General features: G+C 50.6%; 3 protein-coding genes across 7 annotated transcripts in view; 1 reads left to right on the plus strand and 2 right to left on the minus strand.

Annotated features, from left to right (window-relative positions):
• The window catches only part of ADAM17 (ADAM metallopeptidase domain 17), a 49,954-nt gene extending 46,253 nt beyond the window's left edge, over positions 1–3,701 (plus strand). For all 3 annotated transcript variants that reach the window (XM_045775951.2, XM_045775953.2, XM_045775954.2), the window contains 2 exons: positions 1,519–1,569; positions 2,016–3,701. In XM_045775951.2, coding sequence (XP_045631907.2) covers positions 1,519–1,569; positions 2,016–2,366 — 402 coding nt within the window. In that variant the 3' untranslated portion in view covers positions 2,367–3,701. The remainder of the gene's footprint in view (positions 1–1,518; positions 1,570–2,015) is intronic.
• A 149-nt stretch (positions 3,702–3,850) lies between these two features.
• IAH1 (isoamyl acetate hydrolyzing esterase 1 (putative)) lies at positions 3,851–15,159 on the minus strand. 3 transcript variants are annotated; one of them, XM_045775956.2, is made up of 6 exons: positions 15,055–15,159; positions 13,480–13,532; positions 8,570–8,718; positions 6,930–7,091; positions 5,323–5,399; positions 3,851–4,174 (listed from the first exon to the last, which is right to left on the minus strand). In XM_045775956.2, exons 1-6 carry the CDS (start codon positions 15,133–15,135, stop codon positions 3,992–3,994), a joined length of 705 nt encoding a protein of 234 aa, XP_045631912.1. In that variant the 5' UTR covers positions 15,136–15,159; the 3' UTR covers positions 3,851–3,991. The 3 variants fall into 3 exon arrangements, with proteins under 3 accessions (XP_045631912.1, XP_045631911.1, XP_045631913.1); XM_045775955.2 differs by having other exon boundaries at positions 5,323–5,444; XM_045775957.2 differs by having other exon boundaries at positions 5,323–5,444; positions 8,570–8,686; positions 15,055–15,157.
• Positions 15,160–17,782: 2,623 nt separating this feature from the next.
• CPSF3 (cleavage and polyadenylation specific factor 3) overlaps positions 17,783–21,310 on the minus strand; it is a 43,076-nt gene continuing 39,548 nt past the window's right edge. The window contains exons 17-18 of the mRNA XM_045775977.2: positions 20,304–20,400; positions 17,783–17,972 (exon numbers count right to left, since the gene is read on the minus strand). Coding sequence (XP_045631933.1) covers positions 17,871–17,972; positions 20,304–20,400 — 199 coding nt within the window. The 3' untranslated portion in view covers positions 17,783–17,870. The remainder of the gene's footprint in view (positions 17,973–20,303; positions 20,401–21,310) is intronic.

Genomic DNA, 21,310 nt, shown 5'->3' on the forward strand with positions numbered 1-21,310 from the left:
GCAGTTCCAATCTTATAACTTTCAGAAAAGATAAAATTTGCAAGATCTGACCTATGTTTCCAGTGACCTTTTTTTTGGTGTTATTCCCTGGGAAAAGTTTAGCTAATTGTTTTTTAAAAGAATTATGCTTTTTGTATGTGGATATTTGTTCTCATGTATAATTTGAGGAATATTATACTTCTGAGCCCGGGAGATTGTTTCACTGGATTTGCCGAGGACCTCTGAGTGAAGCTTTGAAATGAGCATTTCAGGCTTTTTTATAATAGAACAAATATCCAACCTCAGCATTCCAAAGATGGCGCTCCTCTACCATACAGAGTCCTGACCTGATTGTACGGGGTGTTCAGATCTTCCCGTCTAGTAACAGGAAGCAATCTTTATTATTCTCCTTCAAAATGAGTAACAGCAAACATGGTGAATTGGGCTCTAATGATAACTCCATGTGATTTATAAACTTGGGGACTTTAAACTCTTTTCTTACAACTCCATTCACCTTGCTTCTATGGGAAAATGATGATTTGTCTGCTGTAGAGATGAGAAATCAGACCCAGGCTTGTGCTCTGGAACTCTTGGGCAGTGCCCCCTCATGTGAGCACTTGGAAGATTCCAGCACAGGTACCTCTCATGAGTCTTTACTGCCTCTTTTTCCTTTCCAGTCTTGCCGGGGCCCTCTCACGGGGTGCGTGTGGAGAGGGCGATCTAGGGAGCAGCCCTGCTAAAGCAAAGCCGTGTTAAGAGGACACAGCCGAAGCTTTGACAGGTGGCCGAGAGTGCCACCGATGATTGTTTTTACTTGCGAGGCCAGTCCACTTTGTGTTGAAAGTTGCCCGTTGTGGACTGATGCCTGACCCTTGGTTTTGGAGCAAAGCCGCTAGATAGGAGGGAGGGTGGTGCCTTGCCGCTGACCACAGAATGTGTGAGGGCAGCGGGACTGGAAGCCAGGCCTAGGTTTTCAGGCTCTGCCCCCCGCCTTGCCCAGTGTCATGTTTCATGTAGGGCAGGGGCCTGAGTGGCGGATGGAACCATGTGTTCAGCCTCCTGTGGAAGTATGATGTAGGGACATCAGGCTCGGTTCCTCTAAGAATTTGGGCCACGGTAAACTCAGACAGCTGAGCGTCAAGGCCGTGGCGGGCTGGGGCATTTGGAGGCCAGTGCCAGGGGGAACTGCACACAGCATCCCTCACCCCCGGCAGCTGCCCCCGCGGTCAGCACTGCCCTGGTCTGACCCCTGCACACAGGGACATGCCTTTGGGGAAATGTAGAATTGTACTGGAGCGTTCCTTGACTAGTTCCTTAGTTGACACCAAAACACCGATGGCCTCAAGGGCAAAGGAAGCACTTCCGGGCTGGTGGCAGAACTCGTGAAGTTTATGTAAGAAATTCTCGCCTACTAGACCTGCTACCACTTGCCACACCCATGTTCTGCGGTGGTTCTTTGCTTAGGGGCAGCCTGAAGGGAAAGCGCGCGGAACTGAATTGTTTGTAAGAATGACCTTTCCCCGCTCGTTTCCCTTCTAGGATAAGAAGCTGGATAAGCAGTATGAGTCTCTGTCTCTGTTCCACCCCAGCGTAAGTACCCACGTGTGGCAGTCACTGCAGGTGCTCGGGGCCCCTGCTAGAGCCACGGCCTCCCGTGGCCACCCCAGCGAGGGCCGGTGGCAGGTCCTGTTGCCATGGGCAGGATTGGGGTAGGGGTGGGGGGCTCTGTTAGTCACGTGGATGGAGGTTTACACGGGCTGCTCCCCCCGCCCCCAGCCTGGATTTAGCTGTTCGGCACTGACCTACTTCTGTGTTTTGAGAACTTTCCTGTCTCAGGGTCCTGACTTGATAGGATTGTTTCTTGTGCTCTTTTGGGTCTTCAGATGGTCAGCTGTCAGGACCTGTGGAAGGTGGGGGAGCCTCACCTCACGCTTTCCTTAGCGCGAGGGCTCACGGCGTCCGGAGCGTACAGCCACGTCGGGGGGAGGGCTGGAGCTGCAGGACCTGGATCCATCTTTGACTCTGTGTCTTTGCAGAACGTGGAAATGCTAAGCAGCATGGACTCGGCCTCGGTTCGCATCATCAAGCCCTTTCCTGCGCCCCAGACCCCCGGGCGCCCACAGCCCCTGCAGGCCGCGCCTGTGCCAGCGCCGGTACCCGCGGCTCCCAGACTGGAGCCCCAGCGAATGGACACGATCCAGGAGGACCCCAGCGCAGACTCGCACGTGGATGAGGACGGCTTCGAGAAGGACCCCTTCCCCAATAGCAGCACCGCTGCCAAGTCCTTTGAGGACCTCACGGGCCGTCCGGTGACGAGAAGTGAGAAGGCCGCCTCCTTCAAGCTGCAGCGTCAGAACCGCGTGGGCAGCAAGGAGACCGAGTGCTAGGCTGGGGCCTCCTGGCTCGGGCGTCCGCGCGCACGGCGCTTCTGGGGGACGCACTTGAACTCCCTGCGCCCATTTTGTGAAGACTTGGGAGGAATAAGGGACTTCACAGCAGATGCTGGTCCTGTGTTTGGACTCCTTCACACACAAATACTACGTGTGTGCGTGGGCCCTTGTCCTTTGGAAGAGGTAAGGTGAATCTAGCTTATTTTGAGGCTTTCAGGTTTTAGTTTTTTTGGTTTTTAAAATACCCTTCAACCTGTGGTGCAAAAGCAGAAAATACAGCTGGATTGGGTTATGAACATTTACATTTTTGTAAATTGACCTTTTTTGAGAACAGCACTGATTAAGGAGATGATCAGTTTTTTTTACATACACTGTAACGATCCGCTGACTGTCGGGAGGCATTTGGCAGTTACTTGTGAGGACAACTGGAACACAGAGTTTGTTTTTTGCCTTCAGGTAAAGACAAAGAGAAAACTGAGTTATACATTCTTTCCAAAATGTGGGTTCTGTTCCTAGGCATTACCCAGAGCTTTTAGCAGCAGGGAGAATCACCCAGATTATTCCTAAAATTAGATGTATTAATATGGTTTTTCAAATTCTAAGGTTAGCACTTTCTAGAAAGAATTAAAACACAGTCTAGTTTACAAGTAGCCAAATTGAATTTACAGAATCCTGCCAGCTGTTCAGGGCCCCAGTTTGCCGGGCAGTTGTTTTCGGAGTTTGTCTAGTACCGTTGCCCTGCTCTTAAAATGCTCGCCCTTCACAAAACCTGGACAACGACAACACGAGCGCGTGGTTTCCTCTTTGCAAACACTCGTGGCCAAGGGGTACGTGAGCTAGTTCTCACCCAGCAACGGTGGTTTGAAAGGCCAAGGTGCTGTGCTGAGGGGGATGGGGGGGGGGCACGTCGCCTCTCTCAGGCCTGCGGCTTTGTCCCCCCCTCCTTCCGGAAGCCCCTGCTAGGGACCCGCGGTGGGCACCGCGTCGCTTCGTGCTTCAGGACTGTGCGCGTTTGCTTCATGAAGGATACAAATCAAAGTGAACTCTGATTTCCTTAAAATTATAGTTAAACGTGTCACAGCCAACACATTCTAACAGATTATTTGTAAATTTTGAGGGCAATTAACTGAACCTGTGACAAATCGAGTCTTTTCGTGAGGACGTTTATTGTGCAGGTGCCTGTTACACTAATACTTGAACTTCTACCTTGTGGTGTTTGCAGTCCTAGTCATGACATAGCTTAGTTACACTTCTGGAATCTGATAGAAGGTGAGTGGGTGTATGTGAGAGTGAACGGTTCCCAGCTCAATGTAAGAAAATCTTTTTTTTTTTTTATATATAAAATTGTGACTTTTTAAACAGATTTGTCTTTACCTTTTTTCCATGTATGGAGTTAACAGGCTGCCCGGGGTTGGTTCTGTCGCTGGGCACTGAGGACACCTGCCTCAGCTACGACAACACAACACACTGAGGTACAGAGCTTCCCTAAAAATTCTGATGCTTTTATTAATCTTGGTGGCAGAGGTTCAGTGGTTTTTGAGCAAAGGTCTGATCACTTATCTTGGGATCTCCGTCGCACTGGCAACTTCTGCAAGTTAATGGCCAGACTGGGTTTTCTGTGTCTAATGGTCCCCATCTCCCAGAAGACTTAGTTCCGGTTTGGCTTCTGCTACGTCTCGCCAGTATGGGAGCAGCAAAGGCAAGGAGGAGACTTTCTTCTCTATCAGAGGCCAGAGGTGGGAGAACAGAAACTCATTTCCCTTTGGCGACAAGTGCAGTCCATCCGACAGATAGGCTGAGAAATCCTGCAAGGGAGGGGAGCGAAGTTAAACGTGGGGTGCCGGCTGCTCCCCAGCCCTTTGTGGGGGTGCAGGCTCGCTGCCCCGCGTACTAGTCAGCCCGCCTGAGCCCTCCTTCCAGCTCATCAGACGGAGGCAGAGGCTGACCAAGTGAACACGCATTGTCAACAAAACACGACCTGCTGCTTGAAGGGCCCAGGGTGGCACACTGACTGACTGCCCTAGTCTAGGGAGGAGGGGGACAGGCAGCTTATTAGGTGGTTCCAGCCCCGAGCAGGAGCCGCTTCTCCTGGGGGAGCAGCCTTCGCCCTGAGCCGAGCCCCTGTCCCTGCTGGCCAGCTGCTTCCCAACTCTTCCAGACCAGGGCTTCCCCAGGCCTCGGTGCTCCTCTCTGCCATTTTAGAGCATATGTCTCAGAAAAGCCCACCTCCACCCCCCATTCTAGAAAACCTCAAAGGACTTTTTAAGAGCCCCTCACACAGTAGCATGCAGTTCCCTCTTCTGGAGCAGTACAGCCTTCCCCAACCTCCTGGATGGACGTTTAACCCAGATGAAGCCAGGACTCTGGGGGCTTTCCCCTGCTGCTCCTGGCCTGGGAAACAACAGGGCCAGGCCAAGTGTGGGAGGGGGGCTGAAGGGCAAGTGTTGGTTTCACAGAGGAAACGCCCAGTGCGGGGGCTGCTGGGTCCTGTGGAAGCATAACTACAGGAAAGCGTCAGACTGCCACCTTGTATCACTCTGTGCGGGTCCAGCTTTCACCCGTTATAGTTCTAAGTGGGCTTTCTGGCTTTAGACAAAATATTTAGAGCTACCTAGCTCAAACTATGAATTTTAGCCACCACTATGTCCTGTTTAATTAAATTCATTGTTCTGCCTTTTAATAAGTTTTACGATAGGGGTGGGGGTGTTAAAAGAATTTGGCCTGAATGTCCTTAAATAGGAATCATTTTTGGCTTATTATTTCACTCTGTGCCCACTCCTGACTGTTGAAGGGGTCCTGGAGAAGGATGCCAGCTGTTGGGCGCAGCAGAGGAACCAGGCTGGGCAGGGGGCTCCCCTCCACCCTCCCAGCTTTCTGGTTTAATCTGAAAGCGACAAGAGCAGGGTCCCGTCTGTGGGATCCTACTCACCCCGAGGACTGAGCCAGGCCCTACCTGAGTGTCCTCCTGCATCAGGGTCCACAGGTCGAGCACGTCGATCCCACAGTCTCGGGCTACCTGTACGCAGGCACCTGCGTATTCACCAACAACCGAGTTCAGACGATTTAATTTGCTGCCTGTTAAGGAGAGAGCGCGTGCGGGTGGCAGCTGGCCCTGTGCCAGCCCTGCTGACCCAGATGCTTTGTGCACGTGCACAGGCACGGACCGACAGACCCGACTTGGGGAGGATGGTCCCCGTGTGTTGCGCTACCTGGCACGGAACCAAGAGCCATGGGGATGCGGAATGGAAGTGCAGAGGCAGGAAAGCCCAGCAGCAGCCTGGCTGGAGTGTGGACGGAGGGGGGCCAGGGGGACGCCAGAGAGGGACACTGGGCCGACACCTCTGAATTTGGATGTGTGAGGAGAGGCCCCTGCACTGGAGTGAAGCTCACTGGGGTTCAGCCACAGAAGGGCAGAGCTGGAAGGGGCTGTGGAGGCTCGTTCTCTGCGGAGGGCTGGGCTGTAACCGTCGTGGGCTGTGCGGGCAGCCCCCACCCCGCCGCTGTGGCTCAGAGGCAGCCCCGGACAAGACCAAAACCTACAGGCCTGTCTTGTAGCCCACGGCTCAGGAACCTGGCTGATTGATGAACCCTCTGCGGTTCTCCAGCAGGCCTCCACCCACGTCCACGGAAGTGAAACGAGTCTCACAAAACAGTGTCCCAGGTACTGAGTTTTTTCTATTCCGTTCAAAAAATGTCACTGGTTTTGTGACCACGAATGAATGGGTTGTGAGCTGCAGTCTGAGAAGCACTGATGTAGCTCTCACTGGCACTCTGCTCATCCAGGCTTAGCACGAATTTTCTGCAGGACAGACCTGCCAGCTCACAAGCCATCACCAGAGGATGGCCGCTGGGGGGGGGGGGGGGGTTCCCACTTTGTCCTCCGGAGTGAATGACAGGGCAAGTCATCCACTTCCCCTGACCTCCCTTCAGAGGTCTGACAGCGGGCCTGGCCCCTTCCTCCCTGTCTGTCCTCCTCTTCAGGCTAAACTTGCCCTATTTACCGCCTTTGGGGAACTTTCTGGACATCTCTAGATTCTGCTTCTGTACTTTCAACAGACTGTTTCAGTACATCTATCAGACCGTGAATCCCGTTGCCGCTAGTATCTACTGCCAGGACTGCCGCCCTCCCTAGCCCCCGACAGCCAGGAACTGGGTTCCAGTCACTTCTCTGCCCTGAGCACCTGGCCAGGTCCTGGCTTAGCACCTAACGGTACAAAGACGAACAGCGTGGGGACAAAGTGCCTTGTGGCGCGGCCGGCAGGCGGAGACCTGGCGTCGGCAGGGGGACAGCTGCGTGAGGTCCGCCCCTCGGGAGCACGGAGCCCCCCCCCCCCCCTCCCGCCAGCCCGCAGGGGAGCCTCCGTCTGGGGGGGAGAGAGGCACAGGGGAGGCTGGGCGGAGAAAGGGCCACATTCAGGCGGAAGTGGGCAAAGCGGCATCTGCCGGCACCTCCCGCGGCCGGGAAGCCCGGAGGGCACCCCCGCGTGGACGTCAGGGTCCCCGCACGGCTGCGGGCTCTCCGCGGCCGGCTTGCCCGTCCACACCCGCGGCGGCGCTTACCCTGCAGCCGGCACTCCCGCTCCCAGGCGGCCTCGCAGAGCGGCGGCGGCGCGATGAGAACCAGGCGCGGCCCGGGCACGCCCGCAGAGCGCAGGTACCGCACCATGCTGCTCAGGTTCTCCGCGTACTCGGCCAGCGGGACGTGCTGCTTGGGGTTCTCGTCTGTTCGGGAGGAACACGGACACTCAAAGGCACGCGCGCTACAAGTGACCACACTTAAGATGCACACGAGCTCACAGAAACGAGGGCGAGGGGCCGCGGGACCGGCTCTGAGGCTCTGGCCCCGGGGCCTTGTCAGCGCTCGCCTCCCGGTGGCCACGCGCCTGAGCCGTGGACGGAAGCGGCCACATGCCTCGGAGCGGGCACCCTGGGCTACATGCTGGACCTGGCTGTGCTTCCATCCCCTCACTAGTAAGATGAGGACAGCTGGGTCTCCCTGCCAGGGCCGTGAAAATGACCTCAGCAAAGTGTGTGAGCCCGAGGGCGAGGCGCCTTGCACTCCGCCCCCCTCCTTTTTTTTTTTTTTAAGATTTTATTTGACAGAGACAGCGAGAGAGGGAACACAAGCAGGGGAGTGGGAGAGGGAGAAGCAGGCTTCTCGCTGAGCAGGGAGCCCGATAAGGGGCTCGAGCCCAGAACGCTGGGATCATGACCTGAGCCGAAGGCAGACCTTAACGACTGAGCCCCCCAGGCGCCCCCAGAAGCACTCCCTAAACACACGTCTGCTGTGGCTGCCACTCCTGTTAACGGTTCTGCCTGGGCTCCCATGCAAGTGTTAGAAGACTCACTGCAGGCATTTTGCAAACCACAGTTTAATATAATTCCAGGAACAAAATAAAATCACCCCTGATCCTACCACCCAGACCACCAGGGTGGCACTTGGGTGTACTTCTCTTTTCCATGTTGATACGCATACTTGAAAAAACAAACACACTGGGATCACACTGAAGATACATAACCATATTCTTTTTTCACATAACATGGGCATTTCTGTGGCCACAAGTCCTTGAAAACATCGTTAGCTGTCGGGTGGCCAGCCTGATGCCCCTACTTCACCGCGAGGCACCCTCTTTGCCGTTAGAAGCAGGTGTCTGCCCTTCCGGCTGCATCACTGAGTATTAGGCTGGATTTCCAGATGGGGGAGGTCCTTTGATGCATGCGTCAGATCTCTCTCCAGAAAGATGACAGGTTTCCCCACCAGTTACGTAAGAGCGTGCCCATCTCACTCCAAACTCAGCAGCTCTAAATAGGAGTGCTTAAAAGATACTTTCCAGGGCACCTGGGTGGCTCAGTCGTTACGCGTCTAACTCTTGTTTCTGCCCAGGTCTTGATCTCAGGGTCGTAAGATCAGGCCTTCTATCGGGCTCATCTGCTGGGCATGGAGCCTCCTTAAGGTTCTCCCTCTCCAGGGCGCCTGGGTGGCTCAGTCGTTACGCGTCTGCCCAGAGTCTTGGGATCGAGCCCGTTTCTCCCTCTGCCCCTCACCCCACTTGTGCTCTCTCTCTCTCAAATAAATTAACGATCTTTAAAAAAAGATTCCCCTCTCTCTGCCCCCCACCTCCTGCATGTGTGTGCTCACATGCTCGCTCGCAAAACAAAATAGCTAAAAATAAATTAGGAAAACACAGGAATGCCTTTACCTTTCAGCGCACTGTCATTGGCACCAAAGAAAATTGTAACTGCTACTGGGCTGTCCAGACTGTTTCCTTTGCTGATTAATCTTGGAAGGATGATTTTGGCCCATCTGGTATTGTAACCTGAAAATCCACGATTCAGAACATCACATTTTCTGAAATGAAGAATTTTAAAAAGAGATGAATTGTGGGCAAAGAACGGTTTCTAGTCCCTCTGCAGTGAACCCACAGTGTGTGCCCTCCAGGCTGTGGCACTTGCGCATGTCACCTGGCTCTGACGTGCTTTCACTTTTTTAGTTTATTTAAGTCTTTCTACACCCAACGTGGGATTGGAACTCAGGACCCCGAGATCAAGTGTTGCAGGCTCTTTGCACTGAGCCAGCCGGGCGCCCTGACGCGTTTTCACTTTGAGAAGAGCAGTAACATAGCTGAACATGACGTCAAGTCTTCCCAAGATCTAGGCTGTCTTTCCTTGACAAGAGGGTTATGAATAACTGAGCAAAGGGGCCGCCATCTTGTCTGTGGACTCGCGCGTGACCTGGAGGGTCCTGTCACAGGGAGTTCACAGCAGACAGGTGTTATCTGAGCAAGCATCTTGGGCAGAAAGTCACTAACAAGCTGGAGCTCAAGGGTAACGCTGTTCGCTGGGAATATCTATGTAGAATATTTGAGACTTTTTTAGACTATTTTTTGAGGCATTTTAGGTGTGCAGCAAATCAAAAGGACAGAGTTCCTGCACACTCTTGCCCCTGCCAATTATCAACAGCCCCCCTCCCAGTGGCACATTGGTTGTATCCCCCCATGGTTTTGATTCAATTATATAGTTTTTCCTTCTTAAAAATACATGGTTTGATTCACAGTACTGTACAGTACAATTAAAGACCATGGATCTTGAGCTAGTTGCCTGGGTTTGTGTCCCTGTTCCTTTACTTAGTGGCCGGGAGCCCCGGTATGTTTGTAGATGCTTAAAGTTGTCCATAATGAAAATTTAAAAAAAAAAAAAATCGCAGAGCACAATTTATGGTTAGCAAACCGATGTGGTTTACTTTGGTGTACAGTTCCAGTTCCTACATCTCAGCAGAGAACACGGGGCTACAAGGCCAGGCAACAGATGCTGAGACAACAGGAGGGGACTTGGTTTGCCACTACTCAAAAAGCTCTCAAAATGTCTAAGTCTTGGGGACAATAATAAAATTCAGCCGCATTTATTTCTAAGTGTGATTCTTGGTGTTTTTCATGTCTGATGATTACAAAAAGCTGACTAGCCATTTTAAAGACTCAATTTAAAATGGAATACTCTTGAGGCGCCTGGGTGGCTCAGTTAATCATCCAACTTGATCTCAGCTCAGCTCTTGATCTCAGGGTCATGGGTTCAAGCCCACGCTGGGCTCCATGCTGGGTGTGGAGTCTACTTAAAAAAAAAAAAAAAGAAAAAAGAATACTCTAGAATTTTGACAAGATGAGTCTGTTTAATATCCCATCACTGGTTTAGTCACTGCAATGCTTAAAAAACCAGAAGGCAAGGCAGCTTCCTCCCTAAGGCCTGTGTGATGTGGCAGGAAAGCTGAAAGTCTAGAATCAGCATCCAGGGTCTGGATCTCCCTGCCCTTGACTAGCAGCTCGGGCCTTGGTCATTTACCTAATTTCTCTGAGCGTCAGGCTCCCCAGCTGCAAAAGATGAACCTAATGCCTAACCTGTTAGTGTGAAGATTAAGAGTTGTCAGACACACGCAAGGAGCTCAATAAATAACAGCCATTACATATTGAAAAAAAAATCATTATTATAAGGCTGTGAACCAGGAAAAAAGTACAAGTGAGGCCCAGGGTTGAAACTGTTAAGGTTCCCTTCTGAAAGGGGAAGGCTACCTGAATTTCTCTGGATTGAACAGTATCATCAACAGTGCCCAGCGTACTCCAGAGGCTACAGAAACTGGCACATTAAGTTTTTTTTTTTTTTTTTAAGATTTTATTTATTTATGTGACAGAGAGACAGCCAGCGAGAGAGGGAACACAAGCAGGGGGAGTGGGAGAGGAAGAAGCAGGCTCCCAGCGGAGGAGCCTGATGTGGGGCTCGATCCCAGAACGCCGGGATCACGCCCTGAGCCGAAGGCAGATGCCCAACTACTGCGCCACCCAGGCGCCCCAAGAAAAGTTTTTACTTAAATTCGTGGCTAATAACAAGTACTAAGTTCAGATGAAGAGGGGAAAAGGGTAAGAATGAACTAAAAAATTCCTTGCCAAACATCCAGCTCCAGGAGATTGCCTTCCAGAAACAATGTAGATTAATTCATTTTATAAACCAGGCAGAGGCCTATCTTTGCTTTTAAAAACAGAAAAAGTTGAGTTTATTCTAACTCTTTCAAATCCTTCCAGTATTTCTGGTTAAAGAAATACTGAGATAAGGCTAAAGAAACAAAATGAAAATATATCAATAAATTTTAAGAGGATTTAAGTAGATTTAATAATTATTAAAATGCTTTTATAATGCTAAAACAAAAGATGTCCCCGTGGGACACGATGATAGATTTTAGATTTATTACTGTCCACGCAGCGTACAGAAGGGCAGGTACAGCGAGGTGCCTCTTGACAGCTTGGAAACCGGGTTACATTTAACACTGAATCAGACCTCCTGAAACTAACCCAACACTGTGTTCACCACACTTCAAAAAACCCCCAAACCGCTGTGAGTCAGTCCAGGGCTGCGCGGACGGCGGGAGCGGACGTGAAAACTGACCCTCCCCGACCGGGGGCGCCCGGGGGCTCAGTGGGTGGAGCCTCCGACTCCAGGTTTCCGCTCCGGGCCCGATCTCGGGGTTGTGAGGTCGGCCCCCTCCCTGCCCCTCCGCACTCAGCGGGGAGCCTGCCTGAGCCTCTCCGCCCCTCCCCGCGCTCGCGCATTCTCTCCGAAATCCTTAAAAACTCCCCCAAGCGTTCGCGCAGCGAAAGATGAAAATGCCCGGAGGGGCAGCTGTTTGGGGCGGAACAGAAAGAACCCAGCGCTAAAAAGGGACGGCGCGGCGGAACTGCCCGGTCTCTCAGCCCTCAGTTTCCCCGCGGGCGCCAACGCCAGCGCTCCCTCCGCCGGGGTTCTGCCGCCCCCCCTCCCCCCGTGCCAGTTTAGTTCCTAATACTCAGGCGAGCGCGGCGGGGGTGAGTGTGCCCAGCAGAGGCGGGGGCTCCGGGCGGGGAGCCCGAAGGGGCCAGAGTTCACCGACGTGCGGCCTCCTTGTGGGGCCGAGCAGCGGCCTCCACGGGACGCTTGTCGGGAGTGAGGGGTGGGAGGCAACAGACCACACAGTGTCTCCAACTGTCCTGTAACTTCTCCCAATTCTGAAAACGACCTTCTAATTCAGTGGCCTTCCAGCGAGCGTAGGTGTAAACTATCAATTCTCACGGGATTTCAGTACTAAAATGATTCACTATTGGGGCGCCTGGGTGGCACAGCGGTTAAGGGTCTGCCTTCGGCTCAGGGCGTGATCCCGGATCGAGCCCCACATCAGGCTCCTCCGATGGGAGCCTGCTTCTCCCTCTCCCACTCCCCCTGCTTGTGTTCGCTCTCTCGCTGGCTGTCTGTCAAATAAATAAATCTTTAAAAATAAAATAAAATAAAATGATTCACTATGAAACATTTGGTAAAAATTATGTGTTGGTAAAACATTTGAAATGCCTGGTTTTCCAAGCCGCTTGAATTATTTAGCTTTTCGGAAAAGATTAATAGACCAATTAAACAGTTACCGGATTACTAAACACAATTTACTGAGCACTTCCAAGTTCCAGGTGCCTAACAAGTTCACGTGAGCATTTCCATCCTCCCAACGTGACAGGAAGTGAGCGTATCATCTCCGGAGGCTCTGGAGCCGGCCACCGGCCACTTCTTAGCTGTGTGACCTTGTCAAAACCCCTCTGCACCTTCTTCTTCTCAGCTATAAAATGGATCGGAGACCAACTCACTCTGTATTACAGGGTAGTTGTAAAGATTAAATGAGTCAATACACAGGAAGCACTTTAGTTTCTGGCACCTGGTAAGCGTTCAGTAGAATTTAGCGAGTATAATCCTCCCATTTTACAGAAGGGAAAACTTCCATGTTTCTAGATTAAGTCCACTTAAATAGAGAAAGCATTTGGGAACAGAAAAAGCTGAAATGTCAATTTTTTCATTTCTAGTTTAGGGGATAAAAATGGAGAAAGTGAAAACATTTTAAGACATTTCACCTTTGGAAATAAAATATGTTTTCTCGGTGTGTTAATTATACTGAAGAAATTATCAAGTACTAATAAAAGCTGGCAGCACATCCAGCTTATTTCTTCTAAAGACGACAAAACTGATCAGTTCACCGATACTCTAAATACTTGTTTACTGTTTCTAATGTGGAAAATCTAAGTATTTTTTAGCCTCTTGAATTGGGGCAGTGTCCCCCCTTTTGAGGATTTCCTTAGCGTATGCTTACATTAAGGCCGGCAAACAAAATGCCAAAAATCATCACTATTCTATTTTACAAAGAGAATTTGGGGGACAAAAACCTCTATCCAAAAATGACTCTAACTTTGGTTTATGAATATACTTTGCTTTCTTTCAATCGAATTCCTTATTACTCATTTAAATCACATCCACAACAATAACTGAAAAAACTTCAGATGGTGAATAACTGTACTTGTTCGGCTCCAAACCCCGTATCTTTTCTACAGCTTTTAGGGTTTGATATCACATCCCGCAAAAATTTACTGAACCCTGAGCACCTGCCCTCCCTCCTTCTCTCCCCCAACCCTGTATATACACACTAACCAGGAGAGGCCCGAAAGGATGAAGACAGGAGGAAGTCACCGTTTCAAACTTCATCATTCACTCTCTCTCCTGAGATGCAGTTATAGTTTCCCATCAATAAACACCCGAGTATCAATCTAGAAACTATTCTCACCTGACCAGCTTGTCAGCCAGTGATGCTCCCCAGCCACCCTGCTGGAAAGAAAACTGAAAAAGGAAAAGTCCATTACTACTTAGAGATGTAATTAGCGCATTTTAGAACGGGGCGTTTTGGTCAGCAGCGCCTTTTGTTCTCCTCTCCTACTCCCAGGCTTTTCGGCCTCATCATTTGCTTCCCTCAGAGGTCACTTCAGGAATTACTGCAGCTAAACCTTAGAGCACTCTGGAAATTAGGGGTCTTCTTCCCTATCAACTGGATTTGAGCCAGTCACCTGCATTTTATTAAGTCCTAATATTAGAGTCATTTTTACTTAGAAAAGCTACTTAGGGGCACCTGGGTGGCTCAATCAGTTAAAGCATCTGTCTTAGGCTCAGGTCATGACCTCTGGGTCCTGGGATTGAGCCCCACCTCAGGCTCCCTGCTCAGTGGGGAGCCTGCTTTCCCTCTCACTCTCCCCCTCACCCCTGCTCCTGTTCTCTCTCTCAAATAAATAAAATCTTAGGGGGAAAAAAAAGCTACTTTACGCACAAGAGATAAAATCAACTGTATGTTCAGTTAGGAAACAAGGTCCATGCTGTACATTTCCATAATGGAAAAGAATAAGGAAGTTAATTACAGAACTCGGGGGGGGGTAACCTTTTTTAAAAATACACTCCTATAAATTTGGAAAGCCCTTACTGCCCTTCTTGCCTAAAAATTGGCACATACACAACAATTGGTTGAGGAAGTCATGTTTGAAGAGACAAGTAAGGAAAAAACCCCACAACGCCACCACGGGGGTGATTTTTGGAAGTGTACTTCCTCCCTGAAGTAGAATATATTTTTCCTTAATGTGAGTTGAAAAGATCTTGGGTGAAAAGGTGATCTACTGCGTTATTCTTGGAGACATTTTATTCAAGATCAGCTTGTTCCACCAGAGGAAGCAGAGGCGAAACTGTTTCCAAGGGTTTTCTGCGTGGAACCGGCTGCACAAAACCTCAGCAAGTGATTCAGCCGCCACCGCGCTCCTGCAGGTGACCCTCCCGGGAAGCTCGGGGACAAAGCGCTGTCCGTGCTGTGAGCGACTACAGCAGGTTTCGTGGAAAAGGATGAAAACAACGCGCCCCTACTTGTACCAGGTCTCCCGATTATTCCTAAAACTGACGGAAAGCAATGAACTCAGGCTTTGTCACTCCAGGGCGCGGCCTGAGGCGAGTCACTTCACTCCCCTGCACTTCACCTCACCCGTAAAACTGGCTCAGTGACCCAGGTGTGCAAGCACTGCGCCACCCACACCGTTACCCTGAAGCGAGCAGCAACTAGAAACGGGAAGCCCTGCCGGGGGTTCCGAAGGGGCGCTGGAGGCGGCTGCTGCTGGAAGCTGCAGGCATCCCCGAACAGATCCCGCCACCGGGGCGCTCAGCCTTCCGGGCAGGCCGTGCAGGCGGTAGCGGGGTGCAGGGAAGTGGCCTCGATAACCGCGGGGCGGACGGGAGCCCGGTGCGAGGAGAGCCACTGAGCTGCTAGGCCCGCAGCTCTCAGCGGGGCCGACACCCAAGGGACCCGCCTGTGAGGACCGAGCGGCGGTACCTGGGTGATGGAGTCTCCGAAGAGCAACACCCGCGGCCAGAGCAGAGAGCTGCTGCCGCTTGCTGCCTCGCACAGCGCCATATTGCCAGCCAGCCGAGAGGCGGGGCCGGGCCGGATATGCGGGGCGGGGCCAACGGCCGGGGGCGGGGCCGCCCGCGGAGGTGGGGGAGGTGCCTGAGCCGATCTTCGGCGTCCTGTCGCCGTCTGGCTGGCTGTCCGCCACACCCCCGGGGAACCTGGAGTTGGACTCCTCTGGCGACCGACCGGCCACTTTTAACACATGAGATAGCCGTTGCCCCTTGCAAAGCTCATGTTTGTCCGTTTACAAGGCGGACTCGCTGTTCGTTGGTTCATCCCTTCAGGTGCGGGGCGCTCGCAGCGCCCTGTCCCCGGGGAGCCCGCAGACCTTCCCGGAGGGTCGGCCTGGCCGCGCACCTTCCCGCGCCCCGGCCGGGGCCGCCCGGCAACTCGCCGGGAGCCCGAAGGGAGAGCGATCTGGCGCCGCCACCAGAGCCAACGTCCCCCTTCACGCGGGCCTGCAAATGGCCAAAGTGTGAAGATCGGTGGAGTAGGAAGTGCTTCCGAGAGACTCGTTCATTACACCCATCTTGTTAAATAAACGGACTCAAGCATTTATCGAAGGCTTTGACCTCAAAGAAAAACTTAAGACGTTTGCTGAGGACAGGAAGGCAGACTATTCAAGAAGGAAGATGGGGATTTGCAGGAGGAAAGAGAAATAGGGAAGGTGGGGATCCATAGCCAAGGAGCAGGGTGAAGGGGAGAAGGAGGTACAATTACTAGAAACCCGATTCTTGCTGAAGGCAGGCCGGGGCAAGCTACCAGGGAGGGGGATGAGGCATTTGGGCAGGTACCCAGCAGGACCCAGGGGGGCCAAGGACAGAGCCAAGGTGGGGGCCTCCGCACAGGAGCTCCAGGACTAAGTCTGGTCAGAGTCCCTGACACTTCAGCTGTGCCAGGAAGTATGATGGCTGGGATCAAAAACGAGCCAGAAGATGTTTTCAAGCAACCGAGCATAAGGCGAAAACCAGAATCGCAAGGGGAGCAGCACACGGTGGACCTACCTCACTGTGGCTGGGACGGGGCGTGTTGGTGAGAGAAGGGCCGGAGCCGGAGAGGCAGGGAGCGTGAGTCAGAGCACAGCCACGTCCTAGGCCATGAGTTCCCCGACTTCAACTAGAATCATCTGGGGAGCTTTAAAAAACGTGCTGATCCAGGATCCGCACTCCAGACCCACTAACTTGACTTCCGATGGAATGTGGACCTCAGTCTATTTTTAATGCTCCCCAGGTGATTCCAGCAGGTAGCCAAGGTTGAGAACACCTGGCTTAAAGTGTTTGGACTCGATCCTATTTACAGTGAAGCCCTGAAGGACTTTCAGCTGGGAAGGCTTGAGAGCGGGTCTGCGCAGTTCAGGAATCAACTAGAGAAGAGCAGGGAGGCTGTGGCAGGAAGCAGAGGGGACAGGGTGACTGGGACTCAGAGCCACCGTGGAGAGAAGACAAGGGCGGACTCAGGAGCAATTGGGAATCCTTAACTCGTCCCAGGGAGAGGGACGAGGAGAAAAGGCACATTCCCTTTTTACTGAATGTATTGTCTTCTTAAAAATGTTTTTAAATAGCTCATAACCGGGGTACCTGGGTAGCTCTGCAGTTGAGTGCCTGACTCCTGATTTCGGCTCAGGTCGTGAGATCCAGCCCCGCCTTGGGATCCACGCTTGGGATTCTCTCCCTCTCCCGCTTGTTCTCTTGCTCTCTTTAAAAAAAAAAATCTATCAAAGCAAAATCTTACATGACACTTACAAAAGGTGACCCTTAGAACTTTGGTTTGGGCCGGAGACGAAGTGGAGTATCTTACAGAAATAAATATTTCAAATGAAACTTCAGATTAGGGCACTCAAGCTTGTCACGACAACACAGAGAAGGAGCGCTTGGTGGCTGTAAGTCACCAAGAGGTGAGGCAAGGAGACGACTCAAAGGGTCAGTGGACTTAAGGGACTGTGGTTGGCGGACACGTTTAGCTTGACAGTGAGTGTGAGCGACTCTCGAGTTGGGCTGCACAGGTGAGAGCGAGCTTCTGTCCCCGCAGAGGCGGCAGTCACACCTGTGCACGGAAGCGGACCGCCAGGAACACCCCGGCTGACCTGCTCCCTCAGCACGCCGCACCCCACACTCCTGTGTCTGGTTATTCGCAAGTCTGAATTACAGACTTCAGGAAACTGGTCTCATGATTAATTTACACGCAGAGCAATTCAACAACTCACACCCGAATCCCCTTGAACTTGAAGCATAAAAATTATAGTCTATCTCTGAATTGAATGTAGATATTATACAAAGACAGTATCACTGAACCCCAAAAGTCATAATTTTACAAATGTACAAATTAAGGAATTTGCCAAGAGTATCAGGAGGGAAGAAACAGAAAAGGCTCTTGAGGTGATAATCTCTATTCACACTCAGAATATGGATATGAAAATACCATCATGCATTTTCTTTCCTTAAAAAGGACACTAAGACGCCCTGATTGAGTTGCTACGAGCAGATGAAAGGTTTCACTGGCAGCTGCACACGTGCCTGGAAGCAGAATCAAATTCTAAAATAATAGGCAGCTTATTCAGGAGCTCTGGAATGACGGGCGGACTAGTTGGTAATTTAGCAGCACTCAAGCTGTTGGAATAAAGGCCATTTGACGTCACAAGTAACTAGGCTACTCCCGAGAAACTAACGTATTTTATTTTAAGTAACAGAAGTCGAGTCCAGCGTTAAAGAGGCTTTAACACATCCAGGGCCGTCCCGTTGTCAGTGAACGGGGGTGAGGGCCTCGTACAGTCTCTGCGCGGCCAGCTCCACCATTTCCCGCAGGGATTCGTCATCCTCGCTTCCCTCTTCGCACTCCACCGTCTGAAAGCGGAAGCACAAACAGGCCTTTCACCCTGAGTGTCTACAAGTGTGCTACGGAAGCCAGACTGATCCTCTTTAAGAATCTTTTCCGGGGGGCGCCTGGGTGGCGCAGTTGTTAAGCGTCTGCCTTCGGTTCAGGGCGTGATCCCGGCGTTATGGGATCGAGCCCCACATCGGGCTCCTCCGCTATGAGCCTGCTTCTTCCTCTCCCACCTCCCTGCTTGTGTTCCCTCTCTTGCTGGCTGTCTGTCTCTGTCAAGTAAATAAAATCTTAAAAAAAAAAAAAAATCCTTTCCGGGAGGGGTGGGGGTCCAAGAAGCCTGGCCTCTCGGGACCCTGAGCTGCGGCCCTCAGGCCCGACAGCACACTCACTGGATCTAATTCGAGATTAATTTTGCAAAAAGGAATAAATGGAAAATCTAGTGAAGTAGATTTACTTCAAAGCCCATATTCTGACCCAGTAAATGACACTATCGGGAACTCACTCTGTGTGATACAAATTACTTAGCAAGCGATGGGTGTGCTCATCTACTCAACATTTGGTATGAAACTGGATTTAGACTAATAACCTTCGAGTTATTTCACAGCTACAAAACACTATATGCTGTTTTAAATTTTTTTATCATACTGTAAATATTGCTCGTATTACAACTTAGTAAGGAAAGAAAAAAATAACACCCTTAACTCGATAACCTAATGATAACTCCTATGAACATTTCAGTGTATAACAGTCTAGACTTTGAACTACACAGAGGTATTTCTTTAAAACCAAAATGAGGCAATTTATCATACTTGCTATCTTGTAACTTTTCTTTTTTTTTAAAGATTTTATTTATTCGACAGAGATAGAGACAGCCACCGAGAGAGGGAACACAAGCAGGGGGAGTGGGAGAGGAAGAAGCAGGCTCATAGCAGAGGAGCCTGATGTGGGGCTCGATCCCAGAACGCCGGGATCACGCCCTGAGCCAAAGGCAGACGCTTAACCGCTGTGCCACCCAGGCACCCCATATCTTGTAACTTTTCTTGTCCCTCAGTAACGCGGGGGGACAACTGTGCCCTTTAGCGATCCACATCGCCATCTTCCTGACGGCTGGCCATACGGCCCTCCGTGTCCAGGTGTATACCACACACACACTATTCAGTGATTTTATTTACTGTCTCCTCCTCTTGCATATTTTGGTCTCTTGCATTTTTGTTGATATTATAATCAATGTTAGAATAGAAATCCTTATATACTTATTTTTGCTCCAATTATTTTATTATTAACTAGTCTATTTTCTTTGATTAAATCCAGTAAGTGGAATTGTGGATAAATGTAGTTACTTTTCTGAGCCTTTCCAGGCATTTCACCAAACTACCCTACAGAAAGAACGTGCCACCTCATTTACGGTCTCCTCCCTGCTCCAAACTGCCCCTGAGAATAGACCGTGGCCCGGCTTTACGGCACGGGGTCCCAGCACTCTTGTTCACCCGTGCTCACGTGATAAGCAGTGAGGTTTATACTTTCGTATTTCCTCTATTAGCGGCTCGGAGCTGAACATTTGCTTCATGTGCTTGCTGGCTATCCACTTCTTCTCCAGTGAACCACTTCGCTATGTTCTTAGCTTATTTTTCTAGTGGGGTAAAATAAACTAGTGTCTCCTCAAAGCATCTACATAAAGAACATAAAAGAAATTTAAAACCTAGACTGTTTAAGTAGAACTGTTCTAATCTTCAAAAACAAGCCTACAAGATCTATTTATTCATTTATGCTTATGAAATAATTATGCAGGATCTCTAGTGTGAGACCAGAGCGGGCCCCACGACCTTGAACCCCATCATTGGAAAAGCCCCTTGGATCTTGCTGGTACAAACAGGAGAACGGCTTCTCTGAAAAAATGTGGAGTCAACCGGATGCCAAATACGAGAAATGCTGTGGTGGACTGAGGCCTCTCGTGAGACAGGGAAACGCTGCGGAATATACACACGGGAAATGAGGTGCGAGGTGTGCAGCGAGGTGCAAGAATACTCAGGAAAGGACGGGGAAGAAGCAAGAACATGGGGTGCCTGGCCGGCTCGTCAGAAGAGCAGCTGACTCTTGATCTCGGGGTCATGAGTTCGAGCCCCACACTAGGTGTAGAGATTAACTAAAAAAATGAATAAGCTTAAAAAAAAAAAAAAAGAAAAAGCAGGAATGTGTAACTTTACATAAAATAACATAAAAAGCAAATGTAGGGAAAAAAACTGAAAGTAAAGGCCAAAATGCAAAAGTCTGGTGTAAGACCAGAGATTACTTTTGTTTTCACTTTCTTTCCCAAATGTCCTAAAACGTGGGAAGGAGCAGCTACGTACCCGTGTCTCCAAGTTTATATTAGCAGTTTTCCCATCCACTGTGACACTGAGAACAGAGCCATCTTTTACACTGACACAGTCTTCTCCAAATATGTCCCTTAATGGTAAACAAAGATGCAATATTAGTGCAAAATGCATTAACAAGTAAGTCAAGTGTATTTTTATATATTGGGGGGAAAATAACATTGATGATAACCCCTAGTTTCGAAGTAGAATATTTCTATCTATACTTCTATTCCTGAGATGTACTTAATGTAACTTCACATATTTTATTAATTGTATAAAATGGGTAAAGTACACAGCTATCATTTAGTAAGACTGTTTTCTCCAGGGGCGCCTGGCTGGCTCAGTCAACAGAGCGTGTGACTTGATCTCAGGGCCATGAGTCCGAGCCCCACGTTGGGCCGAGAGCTTACTTAAAACAAAAAAAAAAATGCTTTCTCCAGCGGGCACTGTGCTATGCACTTTACACACATGATCTTCACTTACAATACTTTTAGTAAGAAGCAATTTTAGTAAGAAGCCCCTTACACAGGAGGAAAACAAGACGCAGGGAAGGGATCTGCTCGCAGCCCGTGGCTGGCAGGCAGCGGAGCTGGTGCTGAAACGCAGGCATCTCCAGTGAACGGCCAAGCCCCCGCTCTCTGCTCCTCCGAGTCAATTTCAAATGCCTGCCTTCAGTTAAACTCTTCACTGAGCATCTGCTGTGTGCCCTCTTCTTAGGGACGAAAGTCACTAAGACACCGCGTCTGTCACTGAGAAGCTAGAGTTTAATCATTGATTTCCACGTCCGTCCGCATCAGTTACACGGGCACCTGCAAGCAGCAGGCCGGACACAGGCCAGGCGGGTCAGCCCCTGCCGGGCAAGCGCTGAGGCCACGGAGGGCTGGGGGGGGGGGTAGGGGGCGGCCAGCCGCCAACTCTTCCAGGACGTTAATGGTAATAAATACGTTGGAATAAACTTGGCTGGGTAACCTAGGACTAAGGAAAACCGCTGTAGTTTAACT

Source organism: Ursus americanus, chromosome 7 (genome assembly GCF_024610735.1).
Source record: "Ursus americanus isolate L20-20 chromosome 7, mUrsAme1.1.p, whole genome shotgun sequence".
NCBI lineage: Eukaryota > Metazoa > Chordata > Mammalia > Carnivora > Ursidae > Ursus > Ursus americanus.